The following is a 27,760-nucleotide window of genomic DNA, read 5'->3' as shown; positions in this document are numbered from 1 at the left end:
AAAATAGATAAACAATAAGGTCTTATTGTATAGCACAGGGAACTATATGCAATATCCTGTAATAGCCTATAATGAAAAAGAATATGAAAAGGAATATATATGTATGATTGAATCACTATGCTGTACACCAGAAACAAATATAACATTGTAAATAGACTGTACTTCAATTAAAAAATAAAATAAAATAACAAAATGGTTTAAAGATCTAAATGTAAGACACAACACCATAAAAGCCCAAGAAGAGAACATAAGCAAAATACTCTTTGACATAAATTATAGCAATATTTTTTTAGATCAGTCTCCCAAAGCAAAAGAAATACAAGCAAAAATAAATGGGACCTAATCAAACATAAAAGCTTTTTGCACAGCAAAGGAAACCATCAACAAAATGAAAAAACCTACAGACTGGGAGAAAATATTTGCAAATGACACAGCTGACAAGGGGTTAGTATCCAAGATATACAAGCAGTTCATACAACTAAATATCAAAACCAACCAACAAACAAACAAACAAACAAAAAAACAAAACCAACCCAATCAAAAAATGGGCAGAAGACCCAAAAACACATTTCTCCAAAGAAGACATACAGATGGCAAACAGGGACATGAAAGAATGCTCAACATCGCTAATTATTAGGGAGATGCAAATCGAAACTACAATGAAGAAGTATCACCTCATACCAGTCAGAATGGCCATCATCAAAAAGTCTACAAATAATAAATGCTGGAGAGGTGTGGAGAAAAGGGAACCCTCCTACACTGTTAATGGGAATGTAAATTGGTGAAGCCACTATGGAAAACAGTATAGAGGTTCCTTAAAAAACTAAAAATAGAACTACCATATGAACCAGCAATCCTACTCCTGGGTATATTGGAAAACACCAAAAACTCTAATTTGTAAAGATACATGCACTCCAATGTTCATAGCAGCATTATTTACAATAGCCAAGACATGGAAACACCCAAGTGCCTATCAACAGATAACTGGCTTATGAGTATGTGGTGTATATATACACAATGGAATATTACTCAGCCATAAAAAAGACTGAACCATTGCTATTTGCAGCAACATGGATGGGCCTAGAGAATATTATGCTTAGTGAAATAAGTCAGAGAAAGATAAATACTGTATGATATCACTTATACATGGAATCTAAAAAATAATGCAAATGAATATATATACAAAATAGAAACAGATTCATAGACAAAGAAAACAAACTTATGGTTACCAAAGGGGAAAGGAAAGGGGGAGAGACAAATTAGGAGAATGAGATTAACAGATATAAACTACTATTCATAAAGTAGATAAACAACAAGGATTTACTGTACAGCACAGGGAATTATATTCCATATTTTGTAATAACCTATCTATAATGGAATATAATCTGCAAAAAAAAAAAAACTGAATCCTGTAAACCTGATAGTAATGCAATACTGTAAGTCAATTGTACTTCAATTAAAAAAAACTTGATTCTAGAATTTTCTGACTGATAGTCTTTCCAACTGCAAATGACTTTATCTGATTATTTACCTAGAAAAAGCTATTCTTCAGGGAAGCTGACGACATGCTGAATAAATTCCCTAATACAACTAGAAGGGTTCAGCTGTCTTCCCTAAACATATGAGCAAGGGGTCAAAGAGAAAAAAAAATTTAACAGCCTGAAATCATCACAGTATTTAAACAACTAGAATTTTACTTTATTTCAGAATAAGTTTACAGTTGAAAAAAAGACATTTACTAAAGCCACAACATTATTCATATGGACAAAAACTTTTATAGCAAAACTGTGATACACAAGCATTAGTCATTTGAATACTATACGGTTATAGAAGATATTTAAAAAACGGAAATGATGTATTCCAGAGGCTGTATTAGGCACAATATATATGCTTGTACTGGGTCTGCAAGCATTATACTAGACTTCATTACATGTGATCCAAGAAGTTGCAGAGTTTTCGGTGCTACGTACTGAAAAGATGAAAAGGACTATCAGAGTTACTCTTATGCTGAAAAAGCACGTCTATCAATGCTACAAAATAGGAGCAGCAAGCCAAACCGACAGACAGTTCCTTAGGTTTTAGAAGTTGTAGTGTAACTATGGCTTTTTCATTTTCATTCTTGAGACTGGTTAGCAAGTCTGGCAAGTGGAAAAGAAGACCGTCTACAATAAAACATTAAAGACATCCCTTAAAAGGCATCTGATATTTCACAGGTTCAAAACTGGAAAACAACAACTGAGTTTGTTCTGAGAGCAGAATTGTGAGGTATTAAATTAGTCAACAAAAGAAAAAAAAAAACAAAAAAAAAAACAAACCCTGCTTCCTGCCATACATCGTTTGGCATAAAAATCTTCATGCAGAAAAGTAAAAACTTCCCAAGTGACATGGTGGAAAAATATTTAAGATAAATGATTAGAATTTACTTTTGGTTTCTGGCAACAATAAAGCATATGGGTCTTTCAAGGACCGAGAAACTGGATATGGCTCTTAGTGTGGAACTTTCTTATGTATTTTAAAAACATAGGTTGAAACATGTATTCAGGCTGACAGTGTACTCATGCTGATAAAGGTGGTAAAAATAAGGAAACAAAATTGTGTATTTTTCAGAGCATACTACTAACTACGTATAAGGAAGCTGTCTAAAAGATAAAAATGTAGAGCCTAGATTCTCAAAGGTTTTATTTTTCAACTAGCAATTAAACATAAGTGTAAAAGTGAGTCATGCAATATTTTCCCCTCAGCTACTGTGATAATGATATGAGGGGAAAGGATTCTCTTTTTTTTTTCTTTTAGATATATAATGCTCACAAGTCATCATGTGGAACTCAAATCACACACAAAGGCAAATCATGAAGAAACGTTAAATATTTCAAAATGCCCATGAAGGCGTGCCAGAAATGATGCTGTTTCTATAGCACAGAGTTGTTGGAGGCCAAAACTAAAGGAGTAGGTGCTACTGCAACTTCTAGGTCTTTAATGCTGCTGTTTTTGTTTGTTTGTTTGTTTTTTGATGGGGGAGATTCAGGACAGGGGTTTCGGTGGTCTCTCAGAAACCATAATTTCTGTAGGTTCAGTGACCAACTTGGATCCATCCCATGCTGTCTTGAACTGTTCAGGGACGGGAAATTCTCTCTGGAAAAAGGCAAGAAGAACAAAGTTATTTCAAGCAAGGCTTTGCAAACAGATGGAAGGCTGATTAGCGTCACTTGATGGACAAATACATTTTATGGAACCCAAACCTGCATCGTGGAGAGATGCATGGTCACGAGTCAGCTCTCTGCCTGCCTGCCAACATCCTCGTTAAAGCTGGCACTTACTAGGGACCAGGCATCCTTCTAAGCACTGGATATATGTGAACTCAGTTCATCCCTACAACAACCTTACAAGCTAGATATTACTGAGATGCCATCTGCAGGGAACTGAGGCCTGAGAGCTTAAGCCTCTGAGCAGGTCAAATTTTAGATAGCCTTTCTTACCCATGACTGCACCAAACCCAAACACACACAGGAATCAACTGGGGATCTTGCTGAAAGCCAGATTCTGATTCAGTAGATCTGGGGAAAAGAATGACAACCTACATTTTCAACAAGTTCCAAGAGGGTGCCGAGGTTGCTGGTCCCCAGTCACACTGCGTAAAGGCTTTATCCTGGTGGTGTCTGTCTATTCTTGGATGAAATATAAAGTTGTATATTGTATGCTTCAAGTTGTATATAAATTTGTTACCCTTCATCCTGCTACCTTCCTCTTCCCATTGGGAAATACATGTGCGGACACCACCCACATACACCACGCCCTAACCCACCCACATGCACAGCCACACTTATATACAAACAAACCCAAAAATGCAGACTAGCTAAAAATAAAAGCAGTTTGGCAATCTCTCCTTTCCCCAGTCCCTGCCGAAGAGGACAGAAAAGGAAGATGAGGAGCAGTCCCCTCAGTCCCAGCTTTGAGGCCTCCCTGGACTTCTGTACACACAAACCCCGTGTGATAAACTGGTGCCAGTGCTCATCCGCTGGTGAGATGGGACGTTTCAGTGAAACACACACAGGAACACACTCCTTCCTAGATGCAGGACCTAGCTGTTTCTTTTGGAAGGGCTATTTATTTATTTACTTTAAAGGGAAGGCTCTTTCTCTCATGAGTTCTCCTTGAGTGAAATCTGCAATGGAGTCTTTTTTTTTTTTTTTTTAATGAAGAAGACAAATTTATTTCACAGTTCTGGAGGTTGGGAAGTCCAAGATGAAGGTGTCTGGTGAGGACCGGCTTCCTACACGGCTGTCTTTTTGCTGTGTCCTCACAGGGTGGAAGGCCTGAGAGAACTCCCTGGAGCCCCCTTTTCTAAGGTCATTAATCCCATTCATGAGGGCCCGGCATTTCAACCTAATCACTGCTCAAAGGCCCCCCCCACACCATCACCTTGGGGGTTAGGATTTTAACATATAGATTTTGAGGGGACAGAAACAGTCAATCTACACAATGGAAAGTCTTAAGATGAAGCAAAGAAGCAATAGTCTGAATAACCTAGTGTGTGTGAGTGTGTGTGTGTGGGTGTGTGTGCGTGTGCGCATGTGTGTGCAACCAACATCTTTTCTGGGGAGCTTTTTGATAAGTAAACCAGGCTTGGTGTTGGCTCTCAAGTACCAAGACAGGTAGAAGGCTCCAGAGTGAAGGTACCTCTGACCATAATTGCATTACAGCTGCTCCCGCTCTTTTCCGGGAGTGAAGTGACAGTAATGTGATGACAGATCTTCTTTGGGAGACTGACTCCTTTCAGGATGAATCAGCCCCGCCATCCATTCCCAGGTGACAATGCCCACGGCAGGACCTCTGTACTGCTTCCTGCTACCTCCAACTGGAAAATGTATGAAGAAGGCCACGGACTGAGGGCACAAGATAATGTACCTATAGAAGGGAGACTTGACATTTTCAGCATGAAAGCTCAGGTTTTGAGCTATACTCTTTATATATACTCTTTATACATTCTTTAGGTCAGTGGATCTCAATCTTGCCTCCACATTTGAATCACCTGGGAGGCTTTAACCCATACAGATGTCTGGGTACTACACCCAGGAACTCTTGTTTAATTAGTCTGGAGCGCTCATCCAAAACCCACAGCTTTTCTGAGCAAATCCAGTTCCCATGGAGCTGAGCCTTCTGCTTAAACAGCTGCAAAGGCCAGGAATCACCCTAAGTTCTGGCTTCCCTCTTCTGAAGTTGTTCTGTGTTAGCTTTAGCTCTTCAGTAGTGTTTTTCTTTCTTTCTTTCTTTCTTTCTTTTTTAGGTGGAAAGTCCAAGAGGAGACTCTTCTCGAGCTCAGGGGTAGGCTGTCCAGATACCTAGTGAAGCATGGCCCAGTGCTTGCAGAGTTTTGTTTTTCAGACTTAAACAACGAATTCCAGGCTGCAATAGTTGGTGTGTGCCTGGGCAGTGCTTACTGGCAGGGGGAGGAAAGGGGAACACAGCAGCAATCACGTTGTCTGCCTCAGGAGATTAACCCGAGTGCTGACTGCTGTGTAGACGACCGGTGATTCACCCGCAGGCTGACGGAGGTCCCTCTTACAAGGCGTGCCTGCTAAGTTACACTTTCTCCCACCCTTCCCTGTTTCACGGCTTCCTGGCACAGTTAGCATCAGAGGGAATTATCTCTGGATTTACTTCTCTCTTTCAAGAAGCAACAACTAGTAGGAAGCCATGACTTGCTTCCAAGTAGCAACAATTAGCAGGTCCAACACCCTGCGTGATGCAGAAAATGTATTTATTTATACTTCCTTTTCAATACTTGAGAAGTACTGCTTGCTTATTCTAGAAACCGCTCTGCTGGGGAGAGGAGACAAAGAAAATACATGGTGGCTTAGGCTTGTGTTTCTCTGAAGGGTCACTGGAAGGACCGATGGCATCAGCATCGCCTGGGATATATTAAAACCACAGACTCCTGGACCCCACTCCAAGCCTCCTGAATCCAACTTCTAGGTGCAAAGCTTGGGAGCTGGTATTTTCGTCAAGTTTCCCAGCTGATTCTTATGCTGAGTTTGAGAACCACTGATGTAAGAATCCGCATACAAATAGGTCTACTTATTACTACCTCCTTTCGCTCCCTTTTGTTCCTCCAAAGCATTTCTCCCTCTTTTCTGTCTGCCTCCACCAGAGCAAAAGAAAATATTCAGTCTTAAATAATATGAACTCAGATCACGGTGTACTATTTGATAAGAGCTAGCCCATTAAGGTAATTATTACTAAGATGCCTCGAGAATCACGAGTCCAGGACTGGGCATAGCCAAACAACTAACAAGGGAGAAGATAAGTGAAAGGCAACTCTCTGGATTCCTCTCCGGCCTGCGAATTCTTCTACAAATGAAGCTCAAAGGTTGGTAAGTGATTAATCAGTCTCTAAGAACGTTAATAATGAAGAATTCTTTACAGTCTTTTAAAAGGTACTTACATAATCACCATCCTGAGGGATAAGTACATTCATTTCAGATGACTTGGCACTCACAATCTCACAGTCTAATGCATCTTCACTGAGGTATATGTGGCAGCCTTCTGTCTTATTAATGGAAATTGTTGGCACTCTCCCCATTACCTGAAATAGAAAAAAACAAAACAAAACAAAAAACAAAAAACTAGGGCCAAAGCAAATAAACAGAAATTCCAATATCCCCAAATAAGTGCAGTCCATGGGCCTAACCAAGCCTTAGGAACAGCTGGGTCAGGGCTGGAGAGACTGGTGAAGGGCCATATCTCCAGGGTGAATTAGTAGGTGTCACTTGGGGACAGAATGAAAGGACCTCACAAGGGGATTCTCAAACCTCAGGGTCTCTTACCTGAGACAAAATAAAGGGACACATTTGAAAACAGCAGTTAAAAGTTTAGAAAAAGCCTCCCCACCCTGTTAGTGGATTTGAAACATATATTTGATTTCATGATAAAAGAAATAAGACGCATTTGCTTTTATGTGTTTAAATTTTTAGTTTTGACAAATCTCTAGGAAACTTGGATTAAAACGCGGACTAATACGGTCATTTAAGAATAAATACATTATTCTGTAATTGAGTAGAGTTTTCCTGAATCTAAGTAAGAATAAATAAGAAACACTACAATTCTTTTCACGTAAGTCCTTTCCTAGATAAAAACCTCACTGGCTGAATGTGAAACTTAAATAAGATAATGAGTGTCTAGGTATTTTGAAATGTATTAATTTCAGAGTCCCAAACTGGAGACGTGGTTCAGGCCACTCACTGTATAGGTAAGTCGTACTGTACACAAGAGGGGGCGGTTCTTTGTATTGTTACAAATATCAAGTGCTGTAACAATTCTGATCAGTTTTAAATTTCTCTTTTAACAGTCAGTTTTCAGACATTCCCCCGAAATCTCTATAGGGGCAGCCTGTTTCCCCAGTGACCACATTACAACTCTATAATTTTCCTTCTTGTAATGGTAATTGGGGCGATAAAGACATCTCCTCTTTCACCCCAAGAAAAGGCTGGACTGCAAATTAAAGGAGCAACTCCTGTTGCTGGTGAAGGTGATGTAAAGAATTCCTTAGGGGAGTCGAACCAGGTCACCACACTTCTCTGTTTTCTCCTCTCCCTGTAGAAACTGGACACTGAGTTGGAATTGAGCCCCGGTGCAAAAACAAAAAAAAACAAAAAAAAACCACACAAACAAAAAAAACGAAGCAGAGGTAGTTTAAGGTCAGGTGAGCACAGGGCTTTGCCATAAATAAAATAAAATAACAATAATCCATATATCTTTATATCAAGAATGTGCCAGCAGTACTGTTGTGGCAACTTCTAGATTTGTTTATTTTATAATGATGAAGAACATTTCCATGCCGACTAGAACTGCATGAATACCAGGCAAGCAAAGGGAAAGAACTAAACTGTGTGTGTCTGAGGTGAGTCATTTGTGAGACAGAGTGGGGCTGGGTCAAGCCAGCTTGTTATAATTATACATATTAAGAATACATTTCATTTTTGTTTATATAGCACTATATTATGTTAAAAGTGCTAAAACATCTATGTATCGGAAACTCTGAAAAACAGTAGAATTTTTTTAAATAGCCCTGACAAGAACTGTCATTTCCACAGCATTTTGGTCAATACTTCATTAGAGTAAATTATATACATGCCTTTTTCCCTTGTAGCCTGTGAACACTTCGAGAACAGACACTGCTTCATATCAGGAGAACTGGGCTAAAAAGTAGCCCCTCTATTGAGTGACAGGTGACATGTGACCTTGCCTGGGCCAATGCTCTAGCATTTAATACATGCTTCTGTATTAATTTTGTTTTCCTTAAATTTATTTCTCTATAAAATTAAAAAAAATTCCACTTAGTATCTTAGTTTCTTCTTGCTCCCATATTTGTACTATTTTTCTAGGCTAGTTTGCCAAAAAAACAGAATTACTGAACTAAATCAAATGAACTTTCTTTCATCCATGCCATCCCCCCCCCTTTTAATCTTTTTAACAGTAGCATTGAGGTAAAATGTGTAAACATAAAATTCACCTGTTTTAAGCCACAATTTAATGATAGAGAGTTGTGTAATCTTGACTTCAGTTCAGTTTTAGAATATTTCCTTCATCCTCAAAACATCCCTAATGCCCATTTACAGTCAATCTCTGTCCTCATCCCCAGACAACCATTAGTCTGCTTTTTGTCTCTGTTGTGTCCAGGCCCTTTTAAAATAATTTATTAAATGTTTTAAATAGGTAATGACATTCACTTGATTTGAACATCCAGAAGTTAGAAAAGTATTCAGTAAAATGTCTCTCTCATCTCTGAACCACATGGCCAAGTTCCTATCCCTCTTGGCTAGATAACCATGCTTTATCTTCCTAGATTATTTTAAGGCCCATAGCCTTAGAAATGATCTATTTCAAACATAGAAGCATACAAAGAATAATATAGCAGATACATATATACATCTATGTCTGCTAAACAGCTTTAGCAGAGTTTAACATTCTGGCTCATTTGCCTTTTTTTAGGATTATAATCTTACAATATAGTTGAGGCCCCCTCTATACCACCCACCATCTCACTGGCCGCTCCCCTTCCCACCACAGATGTAACTTGCTCTTCTGAATTTTGTATTTCCATTCACACCAGCTCTGTCTCTTGTTTAAGGTGGCCTTGAGCCCTAAGGATATTTAACATGTGTGCATTATTTTGCATGCTGCTGATCTTTATATAAAAGAGACACATTATACAGTGCCTGCTCTTCTGTAATTTGCCTTTATAGCTCAAGGTTGCTTCTGAGATCTACCTATTTTTACACATGTAAGTGTAGTTCATTTTAACTACTGCACAGTATTCTACTAGGTGGATTTATTTATTCATTTACCAGCTGGTGGACATTTAAATTGTTTTTGTTTTTATTGCCATTATGAATAATACTGCAATAAACATGTTTACACCTCTCATCAACATATGTATTAGAACTTCTTCAGTATACAGACCTAAGAGTGGAATTGCTTGGTCATGGGCTATGAATAGCTCTGATTTTATTAAATGGTGCCAAATTTGCTCTTCACAGTGAGTGTAACAGATTTACTCTCCCAACACTAACGTATTAGGGTTCCCATTGTTCAATTTCCATAACAACTTTTGTACCACCAGACTTTTTAATATACAGGCAGTCCTCGAGTAACATGGCTCTGATATGCATGAATTTCAGCTAACATGCCCCTTGCAAAGTAAGGAAACCTGAATTCAAAACTGATGAGTGTAAAAAGATATATCTAATTGTGGTATTAATTTGCATTTCTACTTCTGTTGGGTAGGTTATGCATAATTTCATATATTTATCAAATACTTCCTTATCCATTTTTCTATTAGTTTGCTAGTCTTTTTCTTATTGATGTGTACTAAGTTCTTTATAAATTCTGGTTATAAATACTTTTTGATTATCTGCATTGCAAGTATCTTTCTTCAATCCATGGCTTGTCTTTCACCTCTGTATATGATGTCTTCTGTTGAACACATAACTTTAATTTTAATGTCATTAAATTCGTCCATCTTTTTTTGTTATAGTTTGTGCTTTTTAACCCTAATTAACTTCTTTTCTACTCTGAGGCCATAAAGATTTCCTCCTGTATTTTATTCTCAAAGTTTAAAAGTATTTCTTTTGACAATTAGGACTTTACTTCTATGCATGGTATGAAGTAGGAATTTGATGTTTTTTTTTTCCCCACAGGGATGGTCCTAAAATACACCTCCATGTGTGCATCCCTCTAACGAATGTACTAATCTAATTAAAGTGGCAGTGGTGAAAAGCCTAGTAAAACAGAAGAGAAAGCTCTATAAAATGAGAAGCCAATTTTAACAAACATTATCAGGAAACATCAAATAAGGGGTCATTAACAACATGAGAAGAGTGTAATCAAAGTTAGTAGTTACAGTTGGCCAAAGAGAGAAGTCCTTTTGTTTGTGGTATAATATAAAATGCCATTTGGCTAAATCAAAATTACTAAAGCAGTGCAGGTTTTTTTGTTTTGCAAATTCAATCTCAATCCTACTTTCCAGGTGGTTTTTCTGATAATCTCATTGCCTCTTCAGAAAAACTTTTCTTCCTCTTTACCCAGAACCAATTTTTCCTGAGGGGGAAAAAATTCTCTTTGGTATGGTACTATTATGCTTGGAGAACCTCTTAGTATTTTGGTTCACTCATTCATTGATCCATTCCCATTACTCACTCATCAAACATTTATTGGACACCTACTACGTACAGGTACTGTATGAATTTCTGGAGCTGTAAAGATTAATTAGCTGCTCTTGAAATAGAAATGGTAAACCAGTAATTGCTGTGCGAAATAGGATGTGTTGTAAGAGGCTGAAAAGGAGAAATTAACGCTGTCTAAGAAGTAAGAGAAAGCTTCAGAGAGGAGGTGAAGACAGAGCTGTGTCTAGAGGGAAAGAGAATAGGAATTTTCTAGGTGGATATAGCGGTCCCCTTGCAAGCAGAGTGGATGATCTGGGTAAAGCCACAGTGGGGGCTGGGCGTGGTTGAAATGGCCACTTACCTGCATTTGAATGTCCTTAGAGTTGATCACTTCCACAATGCCCACCACATTGTCGAACACCAGGCCAAACTTCTTACAATTGTCTAGGAAAAAAAGAAAAAAAAAACCCACTCTACTAAATACATACAGTGGATTTATACAAAGCAACTTATCATAGTAAATACAGACCCATAGTTCTGACCTACCAATTGTGATGGAATTTATTTTCCCTTTCATCTGTAGAGTAGACTTGCTGCATTTGAAAATGTAAGCCACTTGTCTCAGTTCAGTCTCTGAAATCACAAGGTCATTCCTGCCCTCTTGGTACTCCTAAAATTAAAACATATGGAAATATTAAATATACAGGTGTATAGAAAAATTAAGTCATTTGCATGGTGAAATTACTATGGAGTTCAGCATTCATTAATCACAGCTTCTCAATGTGTTCTTTCTTTTGGAACCATTTTCTTACAGACTAAACTAAACCACAGGCCTGACTTTGTCATCGAAATGCTGCTTGGAAGCAGGGATCAGTGTTCATTTGCAAACAGGAATCAGGCACCCAGCTGGTGGGTGGGGGCTGGAGCAGGGATGTGAGAGATTTTTGTTGAGTCTGGATGCTGAGTCTGGACTTGACGCTGAAGCAAAAATCTGCAAATAGAGATTAAGCAAATAGGCTAGTAAGGGTCACAACAGAGATCTAAGTCCCAGTGTATTTTTAGAGCATGACAACTATTCTGGGGACTTTGTTCCTCAATCTTTAGGGAAGCCCCTTGGATTGGTAGGGGGCACCAGCTTCCACCCACAGTCAAAGTGTCTTTGTCCTGCTCAGACTGGTGGGTTGAAGCGGTAAGTTCTACCAGCACCTCTGTCAGTGAAGAGAGTGAAACATCCTACAGTAGATCAGAATGGGGGACAGAAGAAAAGCTTATGGAAAGAGCAGTCAAATTCATGGAGACCAAAAGGAGAAAGGCAGTTGCCAGGGGCTGAAGTGAGAGGCAATGGGGAATTACTGTTTAAGGGGTACAGAGTTTCAGTTTTACCAGACGGAAGAGTTTTGCGGGTAGACGGCGGTAATGGTTGCACAGCAGTGAGAATGTACTTAATGTCACTGAACACGTACTGAATACCGCACTTGAACGTTCAAATGGTAAATTTTGTGCTGTGTGTATTTTACCACAATTTATAAAATAAATTTTCGAAAGTTAAAGATGAGAGTGCATGAGAATAATGAAAAACAAAAAACATTTATGGAAGTATCCAGAAAGGCCCTGGGTTCTATTCTAGCCAGTGACTTTTGCCTCTGTCATGTCACTTAGAAATCCTTAAGACCTTGGCGAACAGTTGAGTCATCGTCCCTTTTGTTGGAGCGCGTCAGGAATAAAGGTTAAAGGGCTTCACTCACTACTCTCCATTTCTTCCCTTCCAACTCTAAGACAGGGGCATGTTTCTTAGGAGGATGAGACTGGGGAGACTTGGGGCTTGGACTGTGGCTTTTGGTAGGAGATGGAGTCTGTCCTCCTTGAGTCCGTAGACTGGGATTCTTGTATGTCTTCTGGTCATCTGTAACGTGCCGGAGCCCTGGGAAGTTAACACATAAACACATTTCTTGATATTTTATGCAAAGGGAAATGTCCCTAACTTCTGGGATCAGCAAGATGTAAACAGCACGTGAATTCTGGGTAATGCTATTTTCCTAACAGTCCAGTGTTTTCTCAAGCTTACTATGCAGAGTCCGAGACCTGCATAAGTTTACAGTTAATAGAAGCACCCTAAGTATTTTTTAACTTTAGGAACCTCTTCTTGAAGGAGATAAGATGACAGATAAAAATTCTGCAAAAAGCAAACCATCTTGCCAGAAAGGATCCTGTGACTTACTTCTGATATGGCTGAATCACTCCCATGACAGATTCCATCAGACATAGCTTAAAAAGTTCGGGCATTCCAGTAAGCCTATGTCAGCGAATGGAATCCACTTAAGGGTTGTGAGTCCCTTTCCTTCCTTTGCAGATGAGGGGACAAAGCAGCCAGTTGGAGCCAGAGAAATAGCTGGAATGTTTGGTTCTTAGCTCCTAGCCCAGCATGTAGGAACACTTACATCATCATTCCTATTACCCATGCAAAGCAAAAATATATTTGCATAAAGTTTCCGGCAACACTTTTTGTACACTGCTTGAGGACTGAGGTTCTATTGTTTGTCATTTTTATTTCACTTGATCTTGATACCTTGGCTTAGCTGGGGATGAAGCATCAGAACCGGAAGTAGTGATGCAGTGAGGTGGTCAATTCAGAACCCAGACTCTCCGAGTTCTTCTTTCTGATCCACCCAACAGCCCACTGAGCTCATCTACCTTGAGACGAAGAACACACAGCTCCCTGCCTACGGGGGACTCGGGTGGAACCATGTAGCCATCACTGTGGGCACCGGGAGATCTGTGTGCCTGGAGCCAGAGGGAGATTGCCTCAAGGCCTGGTTTTCTCACCCTTTGTAATCGCTTCCCCTTGGTTAAGTTGTGCAAATAAAGCTGAGCGTGAAGGAGAGGACCCCTCTTTCCTGTCTTCACTCTCAAAAAGTGGAGGTGGCCCTGGAGGAGGTGGAGGAGGTGGGGGTGGAAGAAGGCCAGGCCCAAGGGAGAGGACAGACAGTGCTGACGCAGTTGACGCCACTGGACCCTGTGGGAGAGAGAAGACAGAAAGTGTTCTATTGAGACTGATGCCCTTGCTGAGAGCTGGGATTCTGCCTACATCACTCAGAACCTACTGCCAATGAGGGTGTGGGGTTCTCGATTCACAGAGGGCACCCAGGGGTACACCTGTGCATCATGGATCTGTTTAGGAAGACCTGGGACCGAGTCGGGGTTTGCCTTGGGAACACGGAGCATAACACAGCTGTACGGCCCTGTTAGTAGACACTGCATGTCCAGGATTCACACCAACCCAAAGGCAAACACAGCCACATTCACAGGTTCATGTCCAAAGCTCAGGATATAAATGAAACTGGGTTTTGGCCAATTGATAATCAAAAGAAAAAAGTGGTCCAACTGATAAGAGGATTCTTTTGAGGACATTGGGAATTGCACCCACCAATAAGAGAGCAAGACTAGTGAAAAATATTCAGTGGTTAGCTTTTTGAGGTGCTAAAGAAAGAGGTACTGAAGCCCTTTCTTTGCAACTCATTTTTCAAGTATGTGTGCCTTAAACTGAACCCCAAGTGAGGACCATACATGACCTGGATATCTGTCAAACATGAAGATGATCAGGGTCCAGGACCCCTCTGATGGTTTGGTTCATCTAATGCTGACTCTTAGTGAACCAGAGAAAAGTTAATTTTGCCTGAGCAAGACCTATGATTATTCTTTTCTCTGCTATGCAAAGTGCAATCGTCGTTTTCAGTATGAAGTTCTAACAAATTCAAATGGCAGTAAGAGGGGACAGACAAGAGAAGGATTTGTCTTAATGTTTTGAGAGGACCCCACAGAGGAAGTCACAGAGTTAAAACTAGTAGGACAGAAGCAAACATACACAATAACTGTGTTTTATATACCACTTTACTCTTAAACCTTGAAGCAGACCTGTACAGCTATGGTAAGGAATGGTGAGCTAATTCAATTTAAAAAATAGGAAACTTTAAAAATGGAGACTGATAAAAATGTGGCTTAGACTCACATACTTTCAATACCAAATACAGTATGTAAGACATCGCATAAGTGCTAAATATTAACAAAGACAGAAGATCCTTGTTTTCATAAAACACCCAGTACTACGAAATGTCCATATCAGGAAGTTTTAATCTGCAGTAGTTTTCAGTTAAAAAAAAATCCACACTGTTTTCAAAGTACTTAGATAATCCCTATCAAGTGTAGAATTACCCTGAAAAGAAAAGATTTATCTCTTATTCAGAATGCACAACTTTAAAACTGAGCAGGCTGGAGGTCTCGTCTCCTGAAATTATAATTTGTGATATTCTTCTGTTTGTAAGGAAGAACAGCCTGACTCCATCAGGATTCTTGGGTCAAGGAGAAAATGACTGCACAGTTCTTGAGACAGACCAATTTTTTTTCCAGTACCTTAAATATTACCTATTACATTACTGGGGTGAAATCTGAGAATTTGCTCTGAATTATAAACAGTGTAAAATAGAAGCATGGTGCATCAGACAATATTCCAGTCCTCAGTTCCAGGCACTCAGAGCCATGGAGAATTACTTTTACTCATCAGCACATAATAACTCAAACAGTCAGTGAAGGGGCAGGACCCTCCCTTCCATCTGAAGCACTGAATCTTTAACATTCTCCTATTCTGTGGAAAGGGGAGACACACTGGCTTCTAAATCTTAGAATGGCTTAGATGGTTTCCTGGCTCTCAGAATTCAGAGTCTCTCTCCAAGAGCCATTAAAGGATACTCACTGAAACCAATGGGCCACATATTCAACTTCTGGTAATTCTGATACATTCAGTGGCTGAGCCAGGAAGACCAAAGGATTTACTGCAACAAATGTTAACTATAAAAGCCAAAAAAATAGCTCAGGACCAGCTGAAACTCTGCCTTCGGCTTATCCTCTGTAGGCTCTGCCTCTATGACCCTGGTGGGAGCACAAGATGAGGCGCTAGTTTCCAAGGTGACCTGACGGTCAGTACTCAGGGGCTTTCCAGTATGGTGTCCTCGAGGGCAAACTTGGACATTCCCTTAACAGAATCTTCATCAGCTGCCCCTGTGACAAACTTATCTCTGGCTCCTCCCCTCTTCTCCTCCTGCAGGCTGCTACAGCACGTGGTGCCAGAGCTTTCTGCGTTCTTCTGTGTCTGGCTATCAGTGGCAGACATGTCGGCTGGAATTACAGCCAGACACTGTCTTCAGGTGTCCCTGTCGGCCAGAGGGGAGATGGTCAGGGGAGGGAAGGAAGCCAAGAATTCTGGAAAGGCCTGTATGTGCCAGGCACTGGTTATTTTCATTCATTTAAGAGATATTTAATGCTCAGTAAAGGACAAGCTCTTCGCCAAGGCTCCCCAAACTTGCCTGAACATTAGAATCATCTGGGGATGCGTCAGACATTCCGAAGCTCGGGCCACACGCAGGAACACTCTCTGGGGAGGCAGGACATGGGCGTCGGATTTTCTGAAGCTCCCTAGATGATTCCAATGTGCAGACAAGGTTGGGAACAACCACTCTACGCTTTGTCCTGAGATGGATCTTAGTGATCAGAATGATATTACTAGGACTGAAATCCCTTTCTAACAGAAAATAAAACAGCAAGTCAGAAAGGCTGACCCAATATTAAACAGCCTGTAAGTGGTAGAAGCATAATTCAAGCACATATCTGCTTGACTGTGAAGCCTTCTTCAGGGAAATCCTTTATGCTATAATTAGACATGGGGGGAAAAAAGGCACTAGTCAAATGAAAGAACCAGAAGTATGGGCTCCCTCAACAGATACGCAATGTTGCTCTTGGGCCGCTGGCTTAAACATGCATGAAGTATTGGGAGGTGGTGTAATAATTTAATTTAAGATTTACGCTTACTACTCCTCACTCCAACTCTCAGACACCTTAGCAGCGGACCGAGCTCCTCCAGCCAACTCTGGGAGCAGACTTGATCCCGTGAGGATGTGAGAGGTCGTGGGTGCCGGCACTGGCACCTCAGCACCAAGTCGCCCTGGACACTGGCTTGTTCTGATTCTGTGTCCGGGTTCTAGGAACCTTACTCACTGCCTTTCTCGTTTTTCCCGAGTATGTGTGGATTCCAGAAATGGGGTCCTTGAGCCCCCCCCATCTTGGTTCCCTGCCTAGTGCTCATGTTGCTCTGGGATAGGGATCTGACCCTCAGTCTTGGGACTGGAGATTTAAGGGCATTGCCCCTGGGTGTAAGCATCCCTCAGAGGTAAAATCTCATGGCAGAGGTAATGCACCAGGTTGTCTAGACTGAATGAGAAGCAGTGGATCAGATCAAGCCTACAACCTCGGTCACCCATTGAAGGGTCCACTGCTTCTTATTCTCCGTGGGAGATGGGCCTGTGGGCAATGGAGCTAAGAGGAGAAAGGAGGAGAAAGGAGCAGGACGGGGCAGATCTGGCCCAGCTCACACCTGGAGTTAGGTCTGTGTAGGGAGACAGACGGAAGCTCCCACAGGGGCAAACCTGTCTGGAGATGCCGAGAATGGGGGCTGGGAAGAGCTTCGGAGGCTGCTCCAGGAACCTGAGAGGGTCCCGGGAGAGTCACAGAGGATCATATTTAATTAGGCTGCAGATTGCCTTCATTTCCTGGAACAGAGGCTACGGGGTCAGATCCGCACATGCAGAATAAAACAAAGACATTTAATAAAAGATGGTGTTTACACCTGCAAATTATCTGAGTAATTCTGGCCCTTCTAAAAGAAACCTTAACATTCTTTTATAGTGTGTTTTACCCTAACCAGTTTATTTCTATGGTGTAGAATTACACACCTAAAAACTCAGGACCTACAGAACTATGATCTCCTGTGACATGCACAGGGTCACACAGACTGAAAAGTAGAGGTGAGGTGAGGACTGAAATGAAGGAAGCTGCAGGGGGAAGGGCTTAACCTGAGTTAAGCAGAGCAACCCCTACACAGATGCTTTTTAAAAATACTACCTCATCTTGATGAAATGAGTCTGAAGTATATTAGAGCCCCAAACTGGAAACAATTGAAAACTGTATTTTATTAAAGCCATTGTAACAGCGGAGAAAGAAAGGAAAGAAAGAAAGAAAAGAAAAGAAAGAAAGGAAAGAAAGAAAGGAAAAAAAGAAAGAAAGAAAGAAAGAAAGCAAGCAAGCAAGCAAGCAAGCAAGAAAGAAAGCAGCACATTTAATGGCCAAATTCAGGGGGCAAAAGTTCACTTGTGTTGCAAGAACACAGCACAAAACCTAAAAATGCTGCTTTTGAAAGTTCTATTAAGATTAATTTTGAGAGCAGATGCTTGATTATCTACTTTTTTTTTTAAGCGGGGGTGAGGGGCACAAAGACTTTTTAGAATGCCTGCAAATCCCTTTCTCTAAATTAATTTCAATTGTCCTGGGAACAGCTGCTTCCTCTGATTTTAAATATATGAACTATAACTATAAAATAATGGAACCATTGTATGCGGCATGTGGAAAGCTTGTAATATTTCAGTTATATATACTATAAATATATATAATTATATAACTTTATTACATATATTTATATACTAAAATGCATCAAAATTTTTTCATTATTACTTGAAATAATTACTAATCACTTTATTACTTTGTAATTTGGGTTTTCTTCTTCTCTAATTTTTGATTTACTTATTTTTTAGGGGAGGAGGTAATTAGGTTCATTTATTTACTTTTTTTTTTTAAGTGAAGGTACTGGGGATTGAACCTAGGACCTTGTGAATGCTAGGCAGGCACTCTACCACCGAGCTATCCCTTCCCCCAGAATTTAGATTTTATTCTGAAAAGGAAACTACAAGTTCTTAAATGAAATCTCCATATTGTTTTGCTAGTGGCAATTACATATGTAATTAACAGCCACTTCTCTCCACCACAACACACACCATTGCCTTAGTTACCCAGTTAATTTGGGTACAGCCTAGCTTTGGATCTAGATAATCTACAAAAAGGACTCCAATTATCCATTTTGTTGAGTTTGTTGAAAGTAGGACTAATAGGGTACTTTGGATGAAGATTTTATGTCTTTGTGACAAAATTAAGCAGAAACATAGTTGTTTAAGCAAAAAAAAAAAAAAGTCAGCTGTAAAGAGAAGTTTTCCATCTAAAATTTTCTGTTTACTAATTACATTTTTTGGAAATTTTCAACGTTCACTTTTTAAGTTCTAAGATTTTTCAAATATAACAGCAGGGGTAGCAGATGATTTGGTCTACATAGAGCCTAACTTTAATAAACAGACTGAAAATGAATCAGAGTAAGTAGGCTCATTTGTCCATTCAACACTGACCAAGTGCTACCTTGCAAGGAACTGGGTATATGAGGATGGAGGCTTAGGTCTTGCTTGTTAAGAATTATGAGATTATGAGTCTAGCGGGAGTGTTGAGTGCACAAAATAGTGGTTGCAGATGCAGTCTGGTATGATGTCATGCGTAAGATGAACGGCGGACCCTGGGGGCACAGAGGAGGGTGTGACCAGGTCTCCTCAGGACAGTGGGATCAAGGGAGCAGAAAATGGGCTGTGTGGCTTAGGCCTGGGCCACACCATCGAATGTTCTGTGGAGGACAGAGGTCCTATAAGGAGAGGTACTGAGGGGTTTTAAGCCAGGGAAAAATGTTTACACAGATAACATTAATCTCCAACTTTAAGAACAGGTCTGGCAACCTACGTCTTGGCCTGGGGTTTTACCAATTTTTTAAAAGGCAGAGACCAAGAAAATCAAAATACCATGTGACAATTTCTTGGAACAGGTGGATTTTGTGTCTCACAACAGAGCCTTTGTTACGATGTTTCTTCTATAAAATTGGCTCAGTGATAGTAATATTGTGAGCCACCTGTCTGCAAGTGTTTGCCGAGATCACAGATAGAGCTACTGAATGGAACAGCTGACACGCAGTGGTCAGGTTTATGGGTTTTCCTGTCCACCCTCCCTTACGGCCACCCCCCCAACTCCCCTGCACACATACACACAGATGGCTGTCGTCTGTTTCCTGGTCAGATTCTCTCTTTAGCTGTCCATCTCAGAGCCAGCCTGGTCCATTAATCACCCAGCTTACAGTTAATGCTCCCCAGGTACATTTCGTGTGCCCAATTACACACTTCAAAAGCGTTTAAAAATCATCAAGCCATTTCAGTCACAAATATACATTAACATGCCACAGCTACAGGAATTCGCGATGCTTTACAACGGAACCTTTTGGCCGATGCTGTTAATTAACTTTTCCAAAGACAAAGACTCTCAAACGGTCTTGTGTAACACAGCACACAAAGTGGGAGGATGATAAAACCCCTCACACAGCCCAAGCGGAGGGTGCGATTAAAAGAAAGAACGACAGTGTCAGAACTAGGGACTAACATACACATAAATTAGTTTTCAAACCAATAGAAAATACTTTACAAATTCATGGTTTAGGATTTGTTTATATTTTAGACACCAAAACTATTTTCAGCGGGATGTACTCTGATCAAGAACTTAGTGAAACTGATACACTTCCAAATATGTCAATTTCTCTAAGTACTTACGGATTTTACATTCATATTTATATCACACTTTTCTTGGCTGACAACCATATTCAAGAAAAAAAGATTGCACATAACTAACAGATGATCATCCTGTACAAGAAAAGTGTTAACCAAAGTGAATTTATGACTTCAGTCTCTATTCTCTTATTTTTATCACTTCCTATAATTCTGAGACTTCTGCCAATGAAAACAAAGTTTCTGGGGGCCTTTCCAAGAAAACAGAATTGTTTAAAAATGTTACAATGAAGGGCTGTATAATATTTTAAGCATATGTTTATTAACAATTTTTTAAAAGTCAATTTAGGGAATATTCCCTGTTTCATTGATGGTAACAGAATAATCCTCGAATTTCAAGTTTCCACAAAAATACCAAGGATATTTTGTAAACTATCTACCGACCACCCCCTCTAGCTGTATGCATAGAGAGTTCACTAAATAAAGCTTACAAATATTAAAAAAAATCGTATTTATATAAAGTCAGCATAAAAAGATGGTCCCAAATCATGAAGGAAATGTAGGGCCTATTTTGATCACTTCAAAGGCAAGACTTCAAACTCCCTTCGCCCAAGACAGAAGTACAAGATGAAAGGTAATGGGAAACCCAAATCTCATGATTTTGTCAATGATTCTGGTTTCCTCATCCCCAGTCTTCCCACCCTCCTGGAGTCTCTGCATGTTGCTCCTTGGACGACCTGGAGAGATGTGAAATACGGCAGTAGATGAAAAAAGAACAAAAAATAAAGTCCCTCCAGAGAAGGAAAAACAGCTTTAAATTGGAAAACAGCCTGGGAATACCTTACACAGTCTGTATCAGTTCGTGGAAGGCAGTAATTTTGTGTTTTTATGTTTCCTAATTTATAGCTTTGGTTGCGGCCCTTCAAAAGACATAGGATGGTGATTCCTGTTTTACATGCACAAAGGAGAAACGTTTGATAGAAGCAAACCAAGCCCTCAGAGAAGACTCCAGAAGAATATGGTGAACACAATCTAATTTGCTCAAGTGACCCCAGTGTTTTGCATAAATTGTCTTGATAAGTAGACTTAATGATTAGTTTGGCTTTTTTTTGCCATTGCTCTGTGGACCAAATCTGGGATTCCCAAATTGTCTTTTCTTGTCTGCCAGGCCAGCACTGGTAGCTTGAAAATACAATTTCTTATATAAAAAAAAAGAAAGATAAAATTAAATTTTCCATGGGAAAATTTTCCAGAGTTAAAGATAGCAGAGTATACCCATCAAAGAGGAAAAACTATAGATAGCCAACGGTTGTAAGACCAAGGGTGACATGTGGCTTGAATTATCTGGACAACTACTCCATTTGGCTAGAAAAGTCTAGGTCTGAACTGTCACCGAATTAAAGTTTTTTGTTTCACTTTTGGATTTTAAAATCATAAAGAAACAGTTGTATTTCTCAAATTACCCACACTTGGTAAATGGCAGAGATCAGGGGTGAGGCAAAATGATAGTTGTTATAAAGATGATTTACATCTGGCTCTATATTTACTTAGGAAGAAATACAAAAAAAATTTGTATTTACTTAGGAAAAATACAAAACATAGAAGCATCAGCATCTCCTGAGGTTTACAGCGGAGGCACACTAAGACAAAGTGACTTTTGTCTCAATTTCAGTTCCAAATTTCACAGGAAAGGTTAACTGGTGGTAGGTCTGGGAAAGAGCCTGTAATTTGCACAGCTTGTACCAAGGGTGCAACCTGGACCAATAAACCTGGGCTTAGCTCTATGTTACAATCTACAAAGGGTTTGTTTTACCTTTTGTAGACAATCTGCACCTTCCCCCCATCCCTCCTTAAGAAAACCTTTTTGCTTAATCTAACATTAGCTTGTATTTCCTGAATTTGCACTAACTGGGAATTAGAGGCATGCAGGTGGCAAGGGACAGGTCGAGGGGAGGCATTTGTGACTAATATGCCATTGCCTATGAGAAAATGCATTGTCCATTTCCATTACCATCATTAGATAGAAGAAATAAAGAAATAGTATTTATGTGGTTCTCAATGAACACAAGCTATAGTTAATGGAATAAGCCTCTGGAAATTTCATTGTGAAGAAATGTGATTACAAATGATTGTGTTCAACTTAGCAAATGTGTTTGGACACTGCCCTGTCCCAATCACTGCTGCAGGTCCCAGGCAGAATGGCAAAAGGATTCTGCTTTCAATGTGCTCACAGCCTCGGAGGAGAGGAAAGACACTTCCATCTTCCCAGATGACAGGCACCAGCTCTGAGCCTTTGTGTCTTTGCTCAGGCTGTGCCTCTGTTTGGAAAGCTCTCCCCCAGTTTGCTGTCTGGAAGACTTTAACATATCCTTCAAGGCTCAACTCAAAGTTTTCTTCTTTTTGTAGGTTTTCTGGAACTCTCCTAAGAGGAAATGTCCTGTTTCTTTCTTACAAGGACCCGTTAGGAACACCTTCATTATGACACCACATTATATTGTCATTATTTGTCTGTGAATTCAGAGATGGTCATCGCTCGAGCCCGAGCTCTGAAGAGCCACTCATTATTCATCTTAAAGTCACTGGTAATACACCCAGTGCCTGAAACATGGTAGGTTCTTCATAAATATTTATGGAAGTGAATAAATAACTGCTTTATAAGGTAGAAAGTGCTTAGCGTCATAAAAGTACAGATTTTAAGAAGTTGTGTGGAGGTTCTGTGGAGGGAAAGGACAACTTCCAGCTTGGGGCAGGGCGTGGTGATAAGCAGAGAGGCTTCTTGGAGAGAAGACCATTTGAAATAGACCTTGAGGAAGGATGGATCAGATCTGACACAGGGAAATATGAGGAAGGGAATTCCAGGAGGAGGGTCCATGAGCTTTGTCATTATAGCAAATAAGTGTAACTGGATCATTAGCAATCACACAGGAACTTACAGATCCACATAAGTACTGTCTTTCAAAGCATTAGCTCCTGATGCCACACACTTGTTTAATGAAACTACTGGTACTCAAAACTTTATTTTAGGACTGCCTTCAGAGCTGCTTACAAATACACACACACACGCACGCACGCACGCACGCACGCACGCACACCCGTAAATGATCATTCATGCCTTTGTATTCTCCTCCTTTTGAGTGAAAAGAGTGTTTTGTTTTGTTTTTTAATGGAAGTACTGGGGAACGAGCCCAGGACCTCGTGTATGCTAAGCGTGCGCTCTACCACTGAGCTGTAGCCTCCATCCCCCTGGACAGCACATTACTTGAATGAATCCCTCTCCAAAGAGGGTCTCAATGGCTTTTGGCTATTTGAAAAGATAAAATTCACTTGTAAAGAAGGAATGTTTGCTAGCACTTAGTATTCTAAAAAGGATGGGAGAACAGCTTTATCTGCCATTGCCTCTCTCACTGGAAGTGAGGAGGGACAGGGAGATGGATAATGTCATTCAGCCCTGGCAGCGATTACGGGGAGGCCCAGACTTAGAAAGTGGGGAACCCCTGGGAGTGAAGGCTAAGAGTGTGAACCCAAAGTCGTGGCACCTCAGGGATGAATGAAAACCCAGGGGGGGCGGTGCTCACTGTGGCTCTGCTCTGGGCTGAGACTGACAGCTGTGTTCAATCAAAGTTTCCTCTGATCCAGGCACCGCAGCGCAGCTCTGGGGAGCATCTCTGCCTGTACCTTAAACCACAACCTCCTGACTTTCCAAAGAGAGGACAGAGGAGACAGTAGACAACAGGACACCCCCAATTACACCACTGCCTTCAACGTTACGCCTTAAGGAAAAGGAATTTTAAATGAACACACCTTAATTAAAAAATTCCCTAAGTGATGGTTTAAATAAATTAGAAATATTTATTAACTTGCTGGCCCCTAGTTTTAGAGAGTTTCAGTTCTTGGTTATGAAAAAGTCCTAGTAAATAAAATAATCTTGATCGTTAAAGTGGGCAGTTTTAAAAGCCACTACTGTTTTGATTTAGGGAGAGAAAGATTTAAATACTCTAAAAACATTTATGCATTCTTATCAACCAACAATAAAACTCAAAGGTATTTATGAGATAATAAAATGGGTCTAAATATAAAAAGCTTACTTACAGCTTCAGAGTACAGCCAACTCAAAACTATTATGTATGGAATTGTAGGTATTTATTTGTGACTTGCACCTACTCTATTAAAGATACAGCTAAGGTAAAAATAAAATCCACAAATAATCCCCAAACTTCAAAGGGCAGAAACTGAAGCTGTATGCAATACTCCATCGAGTCAGACAGCTGGTCCATAAATAATGAAGAGATCATTACACAAAATCTTCTTGCTCCTTCATCCTATAAAACTGCATCTAACGCCAACCCTTCAGAAACTGCATTCTAAATAAAGGTCATTAGTAAGACAGATGATGGCAGCCTTTTCCCAGTCCTCACTCTTCCCAAATTGTCACAGTTGATAGGCCAGCCTGTCGTCGTTAGAGCTTTAAGACCCTCAACTCTTTAGTTCTCCCCACCCCTTTGTCTCTTTGACTGACTTACTCCATTCTCTAAGTAAGTGTCCCCCAAGGTTTTATCCTTTATCGTGCTCTCTTTTTTTCTAGCTTCTCTTTCATTTAACAATCATCTCTAGGTCTCACCCAGACCTGCATTTCACCTGCCTGCTCCACCCTGCCATCTAGATGGATGTCTCATCTGCACCTCAAATGCAACACGGTGAAAACGTAGGTGAATATTTTTCTTGCTCCTCTACTACCTCCTCTTGTTGAAATCCCTGTTTTTATTGACATTACTATGATTCTCTCCGACTTCTCGATTGGAAATTTTGTGTTTAGATTTGATTTCTCTCTGTCTTTTTTGTCCTCTAACTCAGTGTCCATTTCAGCATTCCATTGTCACTGTCACACTTGAGGTCACATCCTCATTACCCCATGCCTAGCATCCACTGAAGTCTCCTAACATGTATTAGGGTCTCTAATCTCTTCCCTTTTCTATTTATCTTGCACAATTGCTAGATCACTATTTACAGTGTGTAACTTTCTGCTTAAAAACCTATGGGAACATTGTAAATCAACTATACTTCAATAAAAACAAAACAAAACGGTGCCAGGTACCACAACAGTAACAGAACTTTGCTGTTTTCCGGGGGTTTTGTTTTTCACCTTTTTTTTAATGGAGTGTACTGGATGTCTCTATAATTTTGTTCAGATGACTGCAGAACCTGGAAACACTCTTGTTGCAACTGATGCATAACATACTGCTATTGCACTTTTTATGTTAAAAAATATATATATATATGATTTGAATTTTTGGAAACTTTAGCTGTGCCATCAACTTTGGAAAAAAAAAACAGTATCCCAGTTGTACTGTGTTGGGTTGGCATTGTACAGAAATTAACAGCCATATTGGTCTAGAAACGTCAAACAGAATTTTTTCCATTTGTACAGTTTCTGTAATCAAATCCATGTAGATAAGACCTTACATATTTAATACCCCTGTACAAACTAATTAATATTACAAATCAACTATACTTCAATAAAAACAGAACAAAAACCCAACCCCCCTAAAAGAGACTCAAATCAAATGCAGCCCTTTGTTGCCCTTCCTGCCCACCCAGAAGTCTAATTAGCAAGGTTTATTTTCCAGCATCGCCTTGTGTTGTTATTTATTTTCTGCATTGTAATTAAAACCTGCAGCTTGATGGCAGAAACGGTAGCATTCATACAATGTCTGGTGTGTGTTTTGTACATGGTGGGTACCCAATAAATGGTTATTAGGTAAATGAAGTATTAAACAAATGAATGAGTAAAAACTAACCATCTCCCTTGAGTCTCCCTCAAGTTGGATTCCTTTGGTCCAATGTGAACACATTAGAGCAGTGCTTTTCAAATTTTAATATGCATATAAATCATCTGGGAAAATCTTGTTAAAATGCAGGTTCTGATTCAGGAGGTCTGGGGTGGGGTCTGAGATTCTGCATTTCTAAGAAGTTCTCAGATTGCTGCTGGTCCAAGAACTACACTGTACTCCAGGGCTGGGTGTTCCTCCCATGTCTTCCTGGTCTGTGCAAGCACTGTGCTTTGTACTTTCCTTCAGCGTGCTGCCCGCCCCCCATCACGTTTATCATGCTGTACTGTTTATATGTTCTTCAGCTGGAATGTGACTGTCCGTGACAGAAACTGTGTCTACTGTGTCACATATCCATCTCTGTGTTCTCAAGCACCTTGCTGAGACCCTGGTGCATGTAGGTGAGCGCTAAGCAACCTTTGTTTACTTTCCACAGTCTCCTTCAGGCTGAACTAAGCAGTTTCCAACCTGACTTCATTATTTGTGCGTTTAGAGCTCCTCTGTTAGTCAATGCCACGCCTGACTCCCTCTGAGCCGTCTGGATCTCTTCCACTGTAGAACTAAAGTAATTGGCTACCCAAAGCCCCGGAAGGGAGCTAAAAACCTAGGAGCAATTATTAGACTGAGCGCCAGTGTGGTCAGGCAGACTGAGAGCCACTCTCTGTAGACCAGAGAGGAGATCAGTGGGCTGGAGACAACCAACACACCGGCTGAGGCTTCACCTGCTCACTTGGATCCACAAACCTAAGGTACAGCTTTGGTACAAGTTCTAAATGAAAATTTTGATATAAAGGATTGAGAACAGTCTTTGCTTGTAAAAATCAAGAGGAAGCCAGAGAGGCCAAAAGACTGGAAAACGCACAAGACATACATATTTAACGACGTGCTACAGAGTCTACATTATTTATAAGTCAAGATACCCTCTGGCTGTGTTTTAATTTGATCATCAGCAAACTGTTAAACTTTCACTTTGTTAATGGACATCTGGCCTTTATGTTGAGAAATAGGCTGAAAAGAAGTATCTACCTGTAGGGAAAGGAGTGATCATAGAATGTTTTGCTTTGAGAAAAACAGGACCCCACCTTGTCTGTACTTGTGATGACTCCCAAAGATCATTTTCTGGAGGTTCAGGGGAGGTTAGGATGGTGACAACTGCTGTATAGGATAGATTTTTAAAATCCACATTATTATTATTATTTTTCTACGTGGGGGTGGAGGTAATTAGGTTTATTTATTTTTTCAATGGCAGTACTGGGGATTGAACACAGGACCTCATGCATGCTAAGCATGCGATCTACCACTGAGCTGTACCCTCCCCGCCAAATCCGCATTATTAATAGAAAGAATTAAATCACCATTGCATAAGACTTTATACACACTCATTTATGTGCCATTGTATTCTAGTCTACAAATAATTATACCCTAACTGTTCCCAAAGCTAACTTGGAAAGACATATAAAAGGACAAAAATATGCCAACAAACTGAACACCAGAAAGTTAAGAAAACCACCACATTTTATCCTATTCATGGAATTCTTTTCATGACCTTTTCCTGACTAGATCTACACAGAACAGAATAAAAGTTGGAATGTTGATCTGGACCATTCATAGAAAGAACCAGCTATTTCAGTTATTAAGAGTCTAAAGATTAGGCCTCCATCTTTCCACTTAAGTTATCTGATTTGCAAGAACTGCCAACAAATATTACAAATCTGACCAACTGCAACGGATGAAAAATAAGTGTCTCTACTGGGTTCCTGCCAAAAGATCAATTTATTCAGTAAAGTGCATTCAAAACCCAGTGCTGAGG

General features: G+C 40.1%; 1 protein-coding gene across 5 annotated transcripts in view; it reads right to left on the bottom strand.

The window, feature by feature from the left end:
* Positions 1 to 1,672: 1,672 nt before the first annotated feature.
* The window catches only part of CAP2 (cyclase associated actin cytoskeleton regulatory protein 2), a 114,985-nt gene continuing 88,897 nt past the window's right edge, over positions 1,673 to 27,760 (bottom strand). For 2 of the 5 annotated variants that reach the window (XM_032462542.1, XM_032462543.1), the window contains 6 exons: positions 13,485 to 13,674; positions 12,407 to 12,582; positions 11,208 to 11,331; positions 11,023 to 11,105; positions 6,443 to 6,583; positions 1,680 to 3,132 (listed from right to left, as the gene is read on the bottom strand). In XM_032462542.1, coding sequence (XP_032318433.1) covers positions 3,022 to 3,132; positions 6,443 to 6,583; positions 11,023 to 11,105; positions 11,208 to 11,331; positions 12,407 to 12,582; positions 13,485 to 13,674 — 825 coding nt within the window. In that variant the 3' untranslated portion in view covers positions 1,680 to 3,021. Of the gene's footprint in view, positions 3,133 to 3,578; positions 4,906 to 6,442; positions 6,584 to 11,022; positions 11,106 to 11,207; positions 11,332 to 12,406; positions 12,583 to 13,484; positions 13,675 to 27,760 lie in introns of all 5 variants that reach the window. The other 3 variants (XR_004313442.1, XR_004313443.1, XR_004313441.1) reach the window with 3 other exon arrangements.

This window comes from Camelus ferus, chromosome 20 (assembly GCF_009834535.1).
Source record: "Camelus ferus isolate YT-003-E chromosome 20, BCGSAC_Cfer_1.0, whole genome shotgun sequence".
Taxonomy (NCBI): domain Eukaryota; kingdom Metazoa; phylum Chordata; class Mammalia; order Artiodactyla; family Camelidae; genus Camelus; species Camelus ferus.
Note: the sequence above shows the minus strand (reverse complement) of the source record. Positions and strands in the feature narration are given on the sequence as shown.